Here is a 15,022-nt window from a genome sequence, read left to right as displayed (position 1 = left end):
ATTAGACCGCTGCTTCCTACACCCTACGCCACCTCTTAGCTGGCGAGGCAAAATCCCAGAGAGCACGCTCACTCTCGGTGATTGACAGCCCCTTCAGTCGCGTGATTGGTCGCGCAATTGAAGGGGCGGGCATTACACACTCCGATCAGTGTGTAATGATACATACGGGCAAGCGGATCAACAGATCCGCTGCCCGTGTGTATAGAAGGCGGGCGGACAGCTTCGCGAGTTGAGAAGCTGTCCGCCCGCCATTGAGTACATGGCGCCCACTGTATACCTTGAGCACTATGGGCTCCATTTATCAAGCCTCTAAAGCCTGTATTGGAATCCTATCCTACAGTCTTGATAAAGGTGCACACCCAGCGCTGAAACGCATAGATATTGACTATCCAGTGTGATTCACTTTGGCTCCAGCGAAAGAATTACAGAACCACTATAGAACCACTCCCCCCATGACCCGGCTACTCGATTGGACCTCCGAGGACCACGTGTTTCATCTGTGCACATGTCAGGGTAGGAAGGATTGACTGGGAAACTCAAACGGTGAGACGCTGACCGGAGTAAAATATTGCCTTTGCCATCAGCTCATACGGCGATACGCCGACCAAAGAGGAGTACAACATCCCGTGATAGACACAGCCTTCCCAAAACCCACAAAGTATCTAGAGGAGGTAAGGGATATCGGTAGTCCGGTAATGGGGAGCAGCACATTACTCTGCATAACTCTGTTTAACTGTGGGATTTTAACAGCTCTGTATATTGAGCACCTTTTCACAGCAAGACATATCCCTTTGGATCAAATACAAATAGTTGTGGCCACAACTTTGTTTTTAACTTTGCTCACATATAATCATTCTAGAACGACTCACGCTGAATCATCATTGTGAGATCCTAATCAGGAACTTATCAACACGGACAAAAGTGTTTTTACTATTACTATATACTGCTGCTATTGTTGCTATTTTATGTCTATGTATCAATTGCTGCCACAAATGTATCATCCTTTTGCTATCGTCTGCTTATGAATTGTTATTCATGTTTATGTTTTCACCTGTATATGAATTGTTATCCATTCCAATTCTAAAAGGATTACTATAATATCATTAGAACACATATATTTTTTAGTAAAATGTATTTATTATATTAACTATTTGCGTTTGTTTTCCACTTTTTGAGATGCCAATTATTGTCCATATAACTAGCTTATCCGTAATTGGCGGATCGCATTCACATTACACTGTTCTAAGTGAACGTCCTTTAGGAACAATATACCGACACCAATCCATGTTAACATCACTGCGTATTAGTGTTCACACCTGAAGTTCATTTATACACATATAACGGCTCACACAATCTTCACCAATTAAGCGCAAGCTACATATTACTGACGCTTTACAAAGTATCCAATCACGAATATTATATTATTACCTACACGGATTTTCATTTACAGCAACATAAGAATAATTATAAACACTTATCACATAGACTCCAATCAGGGATTGGTCCCTATACTCACTGAATATAGATAGTCCAACTCACAGCTCTGTTTCTGAGCGCACCCCCCCCTTTTGTTTCATTTTTTCTTCACTATTTCTGATTTTGGGAGTATATCAGAATTAGGGGTAGCACAGTTGAGTCTGACACTAGTATCACCATACACATTCCATTTATCAAGCTGCAAATACAACTCCAGGAACCATTGCAGTGGAATGCAACTATCAGTTACAATAAAGCAGTCTTATGACCACTGCTTCTTAACTTGTTTCCATCCTCAAAGGTTGCAGATATCAAACTCATTCATCCTGGATCATTCACAAGCTCTGGTAGGAGCATGGCTGCTGCACAGGAAAATTATTGGGCAGTGTTAAATTCATTCAGTGGATGCTGCATCAGAGGCTGTAAATGTAGACAGGTAGGTTCCAACCCACAATCTCATCAATGGTTGCCTATATATCAAGCATGGTTACAAACATTGTTGCAAACACTGCTTCCATATAGTTCTAAATACTCATGAGCTTTCCTAAATATGGTCTCATAGAAAGGATATAAGATTCAATAACAAAGAAATATCAAAAGAAAGAAGTAAATTTGGCAATTACAGTATATTGGAAAAAGTATTTTTAAAACTGTGAGCTCTGTCTGAATCATTTAATTTCATGTCTATTGAGCCTAAAGAATTTTTTTTTTTTTTACAACCCAAAGCGATTTCTGTAAACTGGTAGGGGGGTATATAATGTATTACAATCAAGTCTGCTTTTGTTTTTTTAGAACATTCCATAAAAATAGCAAGTGCAGGGAATGTTAACAGTCAAAATGTTCTCTATTTAATAAAAGGATTTCTCTTCGTGAGGGATTTGTAGAAATGTTAAAGTGCTATATACTGCAAATTATAAGCTTAAGGTGTATTTCAGCTTGTCATAAATAAAGTGCTGTCACTGAAAAAAAAAGTTTTCTTCTGCAATGACATCAAGGAATGTAACAGCATAAACCTTAGGAAGAAAGAAAACACACATACTTAAAGTTAAATGATAAAAATAAAAATTCTTTAAATCACATTTTAAGTATTTTATATATTCATTTTGCTCTTCATAATTTTATTAAAAGTAACAAATATATGCATCATAAGTACGATGCCTGCAGTCAAAACAAAATTCAAATTAGTATGCAACGACTAATGTGAAGTATAGAATGTACATTAGTAGACATTTAATTTGTTAACATTTAGCACTGAAACTTCATACACTGGCAATATAAAATCATGTGCATCTGAGATATTTTTGAATGGGTTATTTCATATGCAGTTAACATTTAAGGTAAGTGGCAGTCAATGTTATCAGCTTCAACTTTTAATTTAGAAACCCAGTAGACCTATTTTACAGTTAGAGTTATCATTTAAAATTCAAGATCCATTTATACATCAAAATGTTAAAATGTTATGCTAATATTTATAGTGCATTCCAAGTCATATTGCATGAATTAAATTACAGTTCATCTCAGTGATAACTGTAAGCCCATGAAATGACATACACTTTATGTTTTCATGACAATATTATTAATTATTAAAAACCTAATTGACAAGTTAGTGCTGAACAACTGCTTCATTTAATGAGAAGGTTCTCTATTTTTGATACCTTTTAAGTTACATGTAGTTTACACTTATATATACAAATTACTTAGTGTGCCCGTGGGTCACAATTAGAATATTGGTTGCTCCACAGATTTGAGGTATATCTCCGCCATCATTTGTACAGCCCAATATCTAAAATGGAGCATGTGTATACAAATGAAAAAAAAAAAGTGGTTTCATTTATATACACATGCTCCATTTTAGATTTTGGACTGTACAAATTATGGTGGAGATATACCTCAGATCTGTGGAGCAACCAATATTCTAATTGTGACCCACAGGCACACTAACAAGTAATTTGTATATATAAGTGTAAACTACACGTAACTTACAAGGTATCAATACCTAGCCATACTACTACTGTTGCAATACTCTATCACAGAGTACATATGGGTACAATTTATTTTAGTATCCATATAATACTCAGTGAGGTCTACAATATATTAGTACACACTTCGACTGAATAGTGGCCCCTAATAGGTTTGGCCCCATTTTGCAGGGATGTTAGCCCACAGCAGATTACAAACATACCTTTACCATTAAGATTTACCACAAATCCTCTTTAGGTGGGAGTTACTATCCATGATATCAATTCAGGATAAGAATTTGTAACTATCCACCTTTTTCACTACATTAGTTTGAAAACCACTTTTGCTTGCTGCAACTGTTTTTATTGCGTGTAACCCTTTTTAATTAAAACTAATAAAGTTGATATATTTTAAAACCTATATACACTAAGCCCATACGTATGAGGGTAGAGTGCTTTTCCGGTTAATATCCTGTCCAGCTCTCTTGCTGGAATTGTTCTTGTATATGTTTCTCTCTGATACTCAGCACCTATACAAAATTACATAGTATAATTATATATTAGATTATATTCCATACATTTAAATATAGTGTTTCCTCAAAGTAACAAGAGTGGTGCCATTGCTCATCTCTCAAATTTAGCACATTTACGTACATCTGCAGGTTATTGATGCTTTAAGAGCAATTGTCTGCTTTGTACAGGGTATCTAAACTCTCATGCGAAAGAAGGAATTGTCCTATTTTAAATGAGAGGTCCAATCCCACTTCAAATTTTAGCTGATCGTCATGGTAATGGTGATTAACTGCCACAAGTACACACTTGTACGTGTTTGACAAGGGGGTAGGAGTATTTTAGAGCCTCTAACGTCCCATTCAAAACAGAGGGATATGAGACTCCAGTTTAGAAATGTAAAATTCTCTTCCAATTTGAGGTCTTATACTATTGCCTTTAGTGGGTGATTGTCATAAAACAATGAGTCTCATGTCCCTTTAGATAGCATATGATTGCCATTTATTCCTTGTAAAAGTACCTTTTACTATGCAATAAAAGGACTCCTAGCACCCCCAAAAAGGAATAAAGTGGGACAAGTTATAAGTCCTTCTTTCAAAGAACGGGGTCACATACCCAGTTAGCTATCATCAGATTAAACAATAGGCATTTGGAAAAACATTAAAGGCGTAGGTAGGTGGGAGATGCCCTTAGCTGCCCCCTACAATAAATGGACAACTTGAGAATCCTTGTTTGAAAGCAGCAATCTTGTTCTTTCAAGTGGTTTTGTACCTGTCATGTTGCAAACTGATTGTAATAACTATGAAAAATGGCAGTGAATCTTATTTTGGGGGTCCTGGGACTTTTAAGAGGCCTTTATTACACCCTTACCACAGAAATATGTCATTAGACCCATCATTTAAAAGTGTGAGCTGAGCTCCCATGATTCACATAAGAGGTTTCATGGTCCTGTAGCAATCAAGTGATTGTCATAGTATTAATTATAACCTGGCAGTAACTGCTGGCCTCATTTTGGTTTGTTGTTGATATTAGTGATCCATTTTTATCTGAACTAATAAAAACTTTTAAGAATACAAACACATGGGAGAGCTGGGGAAATGTAAATATATCTTATATTCTGTGAGATTCTATATAGGATGACTTTTGGAATACGTATTTATTTTTTATTTATTTTTTTATTTTTCAATATTTCATAGATACTCGGAGTGAGTTTAGACAGGTGAAGGGGCATTATATTTTGCTAAAATGTGTTAAGCCACCCATTTAGAAATCAATATATTGTGTAATTTTAAAATGTATCTAATATTTCTATGGTTATTTTATACCTACTAACTTTATTGATTTTCAATTTTCAATTGTTATTGAAAAATATAGATGTATAATCCTACATTTTGGTGTTTTCTTTTTTTTTTAATGAACTGATGCTAAATTTGGCACAGCAAAGTTAGGGTTTAAAAAAACCAGGGAATTTTTAATCCCATGCTTTTATTTAATATGTACTCTACGCCATAGAAAGTGACACAAAAATGTAAATGTTTGCCATTTCAAATGGTGCTGTTTTCATATATTATAATATCTCTGCAAACTAAAATTATTTTCTAAAAATGCCAGGTCTGCTGAAATAAACAATGTATAATTTGTGTGGGTACTTCATAGATAACAGCTGCAGCACAGGGGTGTGAAAATGGCTTAACAGTGAAAGGGTTAAAGTAGCAAGTCAGTATGTCCAATTGACTTGTAATTCCTATTTCACTTTAACTCAAACAAGTCTACTTTTTTGATAAATGGACTGTCTTGTCAAAATTAAACTTTCATGATTCAAATAGCGCATACAATTTTAAACAACTTTCCAATTGATTTTTATCATCAAATTTGCTTTGTTCTCTTGATATTCTTTGTTGAAAGCTAAACCTAGGTACGCTCATATGCTAATTCCTAAACCCGTAAAGGCCGTCTTTTTTTAATCGAATTTGCTTGATTTTCTTGGTATCCTTTGTTGAAGGCACACCCGTGCACTACTGGAGCTAGCTGAACACATTGGGTAAGCTAATGAGAAGAGGCGTATATTTACAGCCACCAAACATCAGGTAGCTCCCATTTGTGCTTTATTGCTCCAGAGCCTATCAGTGGCCTAGATTTGGAGTTCGGCGGTAAAAGGGCTGTTAACGCTCCGCGGGCTTTTTTCTGGCCGCACCATAGATCCCATCAGCCAATCAGATTGAGCTCGCATTCTATTGGCTGATCGGAACAGCCAATAGAATGCGAGCTCAATCTGATTGGCTGATTGGATCAGCCAATCGGATTGAACTTGATTCTGATTGGCTGATTCCATCAGCCAATCAGAAAATTCCTACCTTAATTCCGATTGGCTGATAGAATCCTATCAGCCAATCGGAATTCGAGGGACGCCATCTTGGATGACGTCCCTTAAAGGAACCGTCATTAGTCGGGAGACATCGGAAGAAGAGGATGGATCCGCGTCGCCTGCTTCAAGATGGACCCGCTCCGCACCGGATGGAAGAAGATCGAAGATGCCGCTTGGAGAAGATGTTTGCCGGTCCGGATGTCCTCTTCTTGCCGGATAGGAGGAAGACTTTGGAGCACCGGATTATGGATCGCCAACCCCCGCTTGGGTTGGATGAAGATCTTGGAGCCAGGACGGATCGGTGATACCTGGATGGTGAAGACAAGGTAGGAAGATCTTCAGGGGCTTAGTGTTAGGTTTATTTAAGGGGGGTTTGGGTTAGATTAGGGGTATGTGGGTGGTGGGTTGTAATGTTGGGGGGGGGGTATTGTATTTATTCTTTTACAGGCAAAAGAGCTGAAATTCTTGGGGCATGCCCCGCAAAGGGCCCTGTTCAGGGCTGGTAAGGTAAAAGAGCTTGTAACTTTTTTAATTTAGAATAGGGTAGGGAATTTTTTATTTTGGGGGGCTTTGTTATTTTATTAGGGGGCTTAGAGTAGGTGTAATTAGTTTAAAATTGTTGTAATATTTTTCTTATGTTTGTAAATATTTTTTTATTTTCTGTAACTTAGTTCTTTTTTATTTTTTGTACTTTAGCTAGTTTATTTAATTGTATTTATTTGTAGCAATTGTGTTTAATTAATGTATTGATAGTGTAGTGTTAGGTTAATTGTAGGTAATTGTAGGTAGTTTATTTAATTATTTTATTGATAGGGTAGTGTTAGGTTTAATTATAACTTAGGTTAGGATTTATTTTACAGGTAAATTTGTTATTATTTTAACTAGGTAACTATTAAATAGCTAATAACTATTTAATAGCTATTGTACCTGGTTAAAATAATTACAAAGTTGCCTGTAAAATAAATATTAATCCTAAAATAGCTATAATATAATTATAATTTATATTGTAGCTATATTAGGATTTATTTTACAGGTAAGTATTTAGATTTAAATAGGAATAATTTATTTAATAAGAGTTAATTAATTTCGTTAGATAAAAATTATATTTAACTTAGGGGGGTGTTAGTGTTAGGGTTAGACTTAGCTTTAGGGGTTAATCCATTTATTAGAATAGCGGTGAGCTCCGATCGGAAGTTTAGGGGTTAATAATTGAAGGTAGGTGTCGGCGATGTTAGGGAGGGCAGATTAGGGGTGAATACTATTTATGATAGGGTTAGTGAGGCGGATTAGGGGTTCATAACTTTATTATAGTAGCGCTCAGGTCCGCTCGGCAGATTAGGGGTTAATAAGTGTAGGCAGGTGTCGGCGACGTTGAGGGGGGCAGATTAGGGGTTAATAAATATAATATAGGGGTCGGCGGTGTTAGGGGCAGCAGATTAGGGGTACATAGGGATAACGTAGGTGGCGGCGATTTGCGGTCGGAAGATTAGGGGTTAATTATTGTAAGTAGCTGGCGGCGACGTTGTGGGGGGCAGGTTAGGGGTGAATAAATATAATACAGGGGTCGGCGGGGTTAGGGGCAGCAGATTAGGGGTACATAAGTATAACGTAGGTGGCGGTCGGCAGATTAGGGGTTAAAAATTTTAATCGAGTGGCGGCGGTGTGGGGGGAGCTCGGTTTAGGGGTACATAGGTAGTTTATGGGTGTTAGTGTACTTTAGGGTACAGTAGTTAAGAGCTTTATAAACCGGCGTTAGCCAGAAAGCTCTTAACTCCTGCTATTTTCAGGCGGCTGGAATCTTGTCGTTAGAGCTCTAACGCTCACTGCAGAAACGACTCTAAATACCAGCGTTAGAAAGATCCCATTGAAAAGATAGGCTACGCAAATGGCGTAGGGGGATCTGCGGTATGGAAAAGTCGCGGCTGAAAAGTGAGCGTTAGACCCTTTAATCACTGACTCCAAATACCAGCGGGCGCCCAAAACCAGCGTTAGGAGCCTCTAACGCTGGTTTTGACGGCTACCGCCGAACTCCAAATCTAGGCCTATGTATGCTAATCAAATTTGGATACCAAGAGAACAAAGAAAATTAAATAATTGAAGTAAATTGGAAACTTGTGTAAAATCCCATATTCTATCTAAATCATAAAAAAACGTTTTAGATTTCATGTGAAGGCTTTTACTTTTAGAGTCCTTAATGTTAGGGATTATAAATAAAATGTTTTGGGTTAAGATGACAGATTTGGGTTATGTCAATGGTTCTCAATGTTATGATTATAGTACATTTTAAATGGCTTGGTATTACGATTATGGCTAAACATTTGGACAGCAATATGTATAATACTTCCAAGCCAACCAAAGAGAGAACTAGAATTTGCACAATTTCTAAATTTTCCCCCTTAGACAGCATTATTTCATCATAGCAACATAATGATAATGCATTTTACACTGTCTGACAAAATGCATTGTCAATAAGAACCTTTTTTTCCCAATTTATATTGACAATAGATGCTAATGTTTCAAATCCAATAAAGTCCTTAAAGGGATAGGAAAGTCAAATTAGATAAAGCATTTCATTTTAAGACACTTTTAAATTCACTTCTATTTTTTAATTTTTTTTAAAATTTGATCTCTTAATATCCCTTGTTGAAAATGAATATGGACATTTCCTGTACTAGTGGGAGCAAGCTGCTGATTGGTGCCTGTACACATTTGTCTCTTGTGATTGGCTAACTATCGGCTAGATTACGAGTTGTGCGTTAGGCTTAAAAAGCAGCATTTGCCGGTCCTAACGCTGCTTTTTACCGCCCGCTAGTATTACGAGACTTGCAGGTACGAGTCTTGCACCGCTCACATTTTTGGCCAGATTTGTAAATACCGCAAATCCACTTACGTAAATTGCGTATACTCTTTTTTCAATGGGACTTGCATAGCGCCGATATTACGAGTCTGCCAAAAAGTGAGTGGTAGACCCTCTCCTGTCAAGACTGGTACCGCATTTTAAAGTCAGTAGTTAAGAGTTTTACACTACAACGCCGTAGCATAAAACTCTTAACTAAAGTGCTAAAAAGTACACTAACACCCATAAACTACCTATTAACCCCTAAACCAAAGCCCTCGCCACATCGCAAACACTAAAATAAAATTTGTAACCCCTAATCTGCTGAACCGGACACTACTAATAAATATATTAACCCCTAAACCGCTGCATTCCCACATTGCAAACACTAGTTAAATATTATTAACCCCTGATCTGCCATCCCTAACATTGCCGACACCTACCTACATTTATTAACCCCTAATCTGCCGCCCCCAACATTGCTGCCACTATATTAAAGTTATTAACCCCTAAATCTAAGTCTAATCCTAACCCTAATACCCCCTGACTTAAATATCATTTAAATAAATCTAAATGAAAATAACTATCATTAACTAAATTATTCCTATTTAAAACTAAATACTTACCTATAAAATAAACCCTAAGCTAGCTACAATATAACTAATAGTTACATTGTAGCTAGCTTAGGGTTTATTTTTATTTTACAGGCAAGTTTGTATTTATTTTAACTAGGTAGAATAGTTACTAAATAGTTATTAACTATTTAATAACTACCTAGTTAAAATAAAGACAAATTTACCTGTAAAATAAAACCTAACCTAAATTACACTAACACCTAACACTACACTATAATTAAATTAATTCCCTAAATTAAATACAATTAAATACAATTAAATAAAATTAGCTAAAGTACAAAAAACTAACAAACACTAAATTACAGAAAATAATAAACAAATTACAAGATTTTTAAACTAATTATACCTAATCTAATCACCCTAAAAAAAATAAAAAACTCCCTCAAAATAAAAAAAGCCCTACCCTACACTAAATTACAAATAGCCCTTAAAAGGGCCTTTTGCGGGGCATTGCCCTAAAGTAATCAGCTTTTTACCTGTAAAAAAAATTACAAATCCCCTGCAACATTAAAACACACCACCCACACAACCAAGCCTACTCTAAAACTCACCCAATACCCCCTTAAAAAAACCTAACACTAACTCCTTGAAGATCACCTTACTGGGAGAAGTCTTCATCCAAGCCGGGTGAAGTGGTCCTCCAGACGGGCAGAAGTCTTCATCCAGACAGCATCTTCTATCTTCATCCATCTGGCACAGAGCGGGTCCATCTTCAAGACATCCGGCGCAGAGCATCCAACAAAGTCTTCTTACTAAATGATGGTTCCTTTAAGTGACGTCATCCAAGATGGCATCCCTTCAATTCTGATTGGCTGATAGAATTCTATCAGCCAATCGGAATTAAGGTAGATAAAATCCTATTGGCTGATGCAATCAACCAATAGGATTGAGCTAGCATTCTATTGTCTGATTGGAACAGCCAATAGAATGCCAGCTCAATCATATTTGCTGATTGGATCAGCCAATATGATTGAATTACAATCCTATTGGCTGATTGCATCTTGAAGATGCCGGATGGATGAAGATAGAAGATGCCATCTGGATGAAGACTTCTGCCCGTCTGGAGGACCACTTCACCCGGCTTGGTTGAAGACTTCTCCCAGCTTGGTTGAGGACTTCGGCCCGGTTGGATGAAGACTTTTCCCGGTAAGGTGATCTTCAAGGGGTTAGTGTTTTTTTAAGGGGGTATTTTTTTTTACAGGTAAAGGAGCTGATTACTTTGGGGCAATGTCCTGCAAAAGGCCCTTTTAAGGGTTATTTGTAATTTAATGTAGGGTACGGCTTTTTTTATTTTGGGGGGGCTTTTTTATTTTGTTAGGGGGCTTAGATTAGGTGTAATTAGTTTAAAAATCTTTTAATTTGTTTATTATTTTCTGTAATTTAGTGTTTGTTTTTTTGTACTTTAGCTAATTTTATTTAATTGTATTTAATTTAGGGAATTAATTTAATTATAGTGTAGTGTAATTTAGGTTAGGTTTTATTTTACAGGTAACTTTGTATTTATTTTAACTAGGTAGTTATTAAATAGTTAATAACTATTTAGTAACTATTCTACCTAGTTAAAATGAATACAAACTTGCCTGTAAAATAAAAATAAACCCTAAGCTAGCTACAATGTAACTATTAGTTATATTGTAGCTAGCTTAGGGTTTATTTTATAGGTAAGTATTTAGTTTTAAATAGGAATAATTTAGTTAATTATAGTAATTTTATTTAGATTTATTTAAATTATATTTAAGTTAGTGGGGGTTAGGGTTAGACTTAGGTTTAGGGGTTAAAAATTTAGAATTGTGGCGGCGACGCTGGGGTGGCAGATTAAGGGTTAATAAATGTAGGTAGGTGGCAGCGATGTTAGGGATGGCAGATTAGGGGTTAATAATAACTAATGTTTGCGAGGCGGGAGTGTGGCGGTTTAGGGGTTAATATGTTTATTATAGTGGCGGCGACGTTGGGGGCGGCAGATTAGGGGTTAATAAGTGTAGGTAGGTTGCGGCGACATTGGGGATGGCAGATTAGTGGTTAATAAATAAAGGTAGGTGTCAGCGATGTTGGGGGAAGCAGATTAGGGGTTCATAAATATAATGTAGGTGGCAGCGGTGTCCGGAGCAGCAGATTAGGGGTTAAAAATTTTATTTTAGTGTTTGTGATGCAGGAGGGCCTCGGTTTAGGGGTTAATAGGTAGTTTATGGGTGTTAGTGTACTTTTTAGCACTTTAGTTATGAGTTTTATGTTACAGCGTTGTACCATAAAACTCATAACTACTGACTTTTAAATGCGTTAGGACTCTTGATGGGGTAGGGTGTGCCGCTCACTTTTTGGCCTCCCAGGACAGACTCGTAATACTGGCGCTATGGAAGTGCCATAGAAAAAAGACTTTACAAAGTTTACAAAAGTCGTTTTGCGGTAAGGCCAAAGAAGTGTGCGGTACACCTATACCTGCAAGACTCGTAATAGCAGCGGGCGTAAAAAAGCAGCGTTAGGACCTCTTAACGCTGCTTTTTTACCTTAACGCACACCTCGTAATCTAGCCGAAAGTTTTTATTCTATGCATTAACTGTAAATATTTCACATTCCAATATTCTTCACACAGCGGTGGGAATATGTTCTAAGTATGTTTAAATACATATTCCTATAAATATCTGTATATATATATATATATATATATATATATATATATATAAATATAAAATAGATAGATATTTTGCCAAAAAAATCATATAATTATATGTGTGTTTTTATTTATGAATAAATAGAATATGTTATATGTGAAGAACATTGGAATGTAAAACACTTGAAAAAATTCAATTGTGTTTAACACAGTTGCAGAGTTCAAAGTTCGGCTTTTTGCAAGTGTCAGGTTAGCACTTATGGAAAACTATTTTACTTTCATCTTGTAATTATTTATTTATTTATAAAATATTTTACCAGGAAGGATACATTGAGATTTCTCTCATTTTCAAGTATGTCCTGGGTCCACAAAACATTGTGTGATATGTGTGATACCCTATGCGCGCAAAAAGACTCTGTCTAGCGAAGTTAACGCTTGAGCGGGAGTGTAAAGTACTGCTCCACTCATAATCTAGCCATTAGTAAGCAAGTATTAGCTTGTGTTTAATTACTATAAAAGAATATTACACTCAAAATAGCTGGGAAGATTAATTGTCAAAGCAATACACACTTTCAAGAATGCCTCAGTTTCTATTACACAGAATTAAACTGCAATTTCCAAATTTCATTAAGCATATAATTGAACACAATATCAATAGAACAAAACTGCACAAAATTAGAAGATTCCAAGAGATTTTGTTCTAACTTTTTTTCAACACACATTGATAAAATAAAAAAGGAAATTGTAATATACACAATTTAAAAATAAAATGTATCTTTGTCTGGGATTGCCAGATGTCCTGCATAAAAAATAAATAAAATTCTAAGCAAGCATTGTGTTATTGCAAAAAGCAGTAAGTGGGGTTATAATCAGATCAGACCAATGGTCTTGCATTTCCTATTAGTCATATGCCCATACAAGACCTTAAATCAGACCCTATTGCCCAGGACCTATATCAATTACTGTAACCTTTTTCCATGAAGTCCGAAAGGCCAAATGCTCAGATGAGATCCAATTGTCAAAACACTCCTTCACCCACATACCCACATAGTATCTGATATCAGACATCAATGTCATTAAGCTCCTGTCACTCTTAAACCCACATCAAGCCTCAAATCATCAGTTAAGTAAACAGTTGTTGTTTTTTACATGTAGAATAAATAACAGCCATGTAAAAGTTTTGACTATCCGGTTAAGCACTGAGTACCAAGCAAATCTAGTCCAGTTGTTGATAAATAAAGGATTGTTTACCTGGAAAAATGGTGACTCCACTCCACAGTTCTTTGTTGTTCATCACACATTAAATAATCTCCACATTAAAGAAAAGCAAGAGACTTATAAATAAATACCTGTTACTGTCAGTTCTGTTGTTCTTCTTACAAGAAAACCACCATATTTCAATTCACAGGTATAATTTCCAATATCATCTTCTCGAACTTCCCTAATAACAAGAGTGTCTCTTTTAAAAATAATGCTCGGCCTCCATGTCTTTGCTTTGCATTCCTGTTAAGACACATAAAGGTATATTTCACTTTCACACTTGTATATATAGGTGTACAGTAAAACACACATAAACACAGAAAGGTGGAAAAAAGTATCTTTTTTTTTGGGATGTGCGAACCAAAAGCATTTCTGCTTTTTATATTAATAGGCAGACAAGTCCTCACACTAATGGACTGTGCCACCAGGTTTCTGAACCCACATCAGTCTCTCTAAGGACAAAAGTAAATTGCACGAAAAGTTCTATGCTAATATACACATTCCATGGGGAATCACATTTTTAGTTCAATGTCCTTTTTAAGCAATATATATATATATATCATTTGTTTCTGTCTAATTCAAATGATATGAATGGTTAAATGTGTCATTTATAAACTGATAGGTGATATGATATTCTAAATAAATGTAACCCTTTGCCTAAATGCAAAAATGATGTACAACATTTTAGCTGTAGTCTAATTTGAAGAAGTTTCATATTAGATTTATAATTAGCACGTTGTATTAACCAAGCTGATGATATTTTATCTTTATTTTGAACCTCAGACCCCAATGGATATTTCAGAATTGCTTCTCTAAATACCTATTAAAGTTCTGTATTGAAACAAAATGCACTGTTGCCTAGAAAGTTCACCAGCTGAAAAGTAGATTGCGCATTTCAAGGCATCGATCCATTTAAACTGTGAAATGGTTTGGGACTTTATCTCTCATAGGCAATATGAAAGTGTCATAATGTAGGTGCTGTTATTGTTGCACTTCATTCTTCATTACAAAAAGCAAGTTTAATGTGGCATGTTGAACAGAGAAAAAACAAAGTGATATGATTCAATCACCTCAGTTCTGACAATTCAGGAATAAGCTTAGTACAGTTAAATAAATATACTATACACTAAACACTAGATGCCTTTTACATTTCAACCAGTGAATAATCTGAAGAAAATAAGTGTATTTTTGTCAGTTTTTTATGAAATATTCTTGTTAGGAATAGGTTTAATACATTTAAAAAATATACTGTATATATTGGCAAAAAATATATGCATTTATCAGTTATTAGAATTCACTAAACTTTAAGATTTTTTTTATCACTTGTACTTTAAACTTTGCAGTATATGTATACTAGGCAACAACAGAGGGCTG

The 15,022-nt window shown here is 35.8% G+C and overlaps 1 protein-coding gene across 1 annotated transcript in view; it reads right to left on the bottom strand.

Annotated features, from left to right (window-relative positions):
- The window catches only part of IL1RAPL1 (interleukin 1 receptor accessory protein like 1), a 1,236,367-nt gene that overhangs the window by 878,059 nt on the left and 343,286 nt on the right, over nt 1-15,022 (bottom strand). Inside the window, exon 4 of the mRNA XM_053705272.1 lies at nt 13,738-13,891. Within this exon, the coding sequence (XP_053561247.1) occupies nt 13,738-13,891 (154 nt within the window). The remainder of the gene's footprint in view (nt 1-13,737; nt 13,892-15,022) is intronic.

The sequence above is a fragment of the Bombina bombina genome, chromosome 3 (assembly GCF_027579735.1).
Source record: "Bombina bombina isolate aBomBom1 chromosome 3, aBomBom1.pri, whole genome shotgun sequence".
In the NCBI taxonomy this organism is placed as follows: domain Eukaryota; kingdom Metazoa; phylum Chordata; class Amphibia; order Anura; family Bombinatoridae; genus Bombina; species Bombina bombina.
Note: the sequence above shows the minus strand (reverse complement) of the source record. Positions and strands in the feature narration are given on the sequence as shown.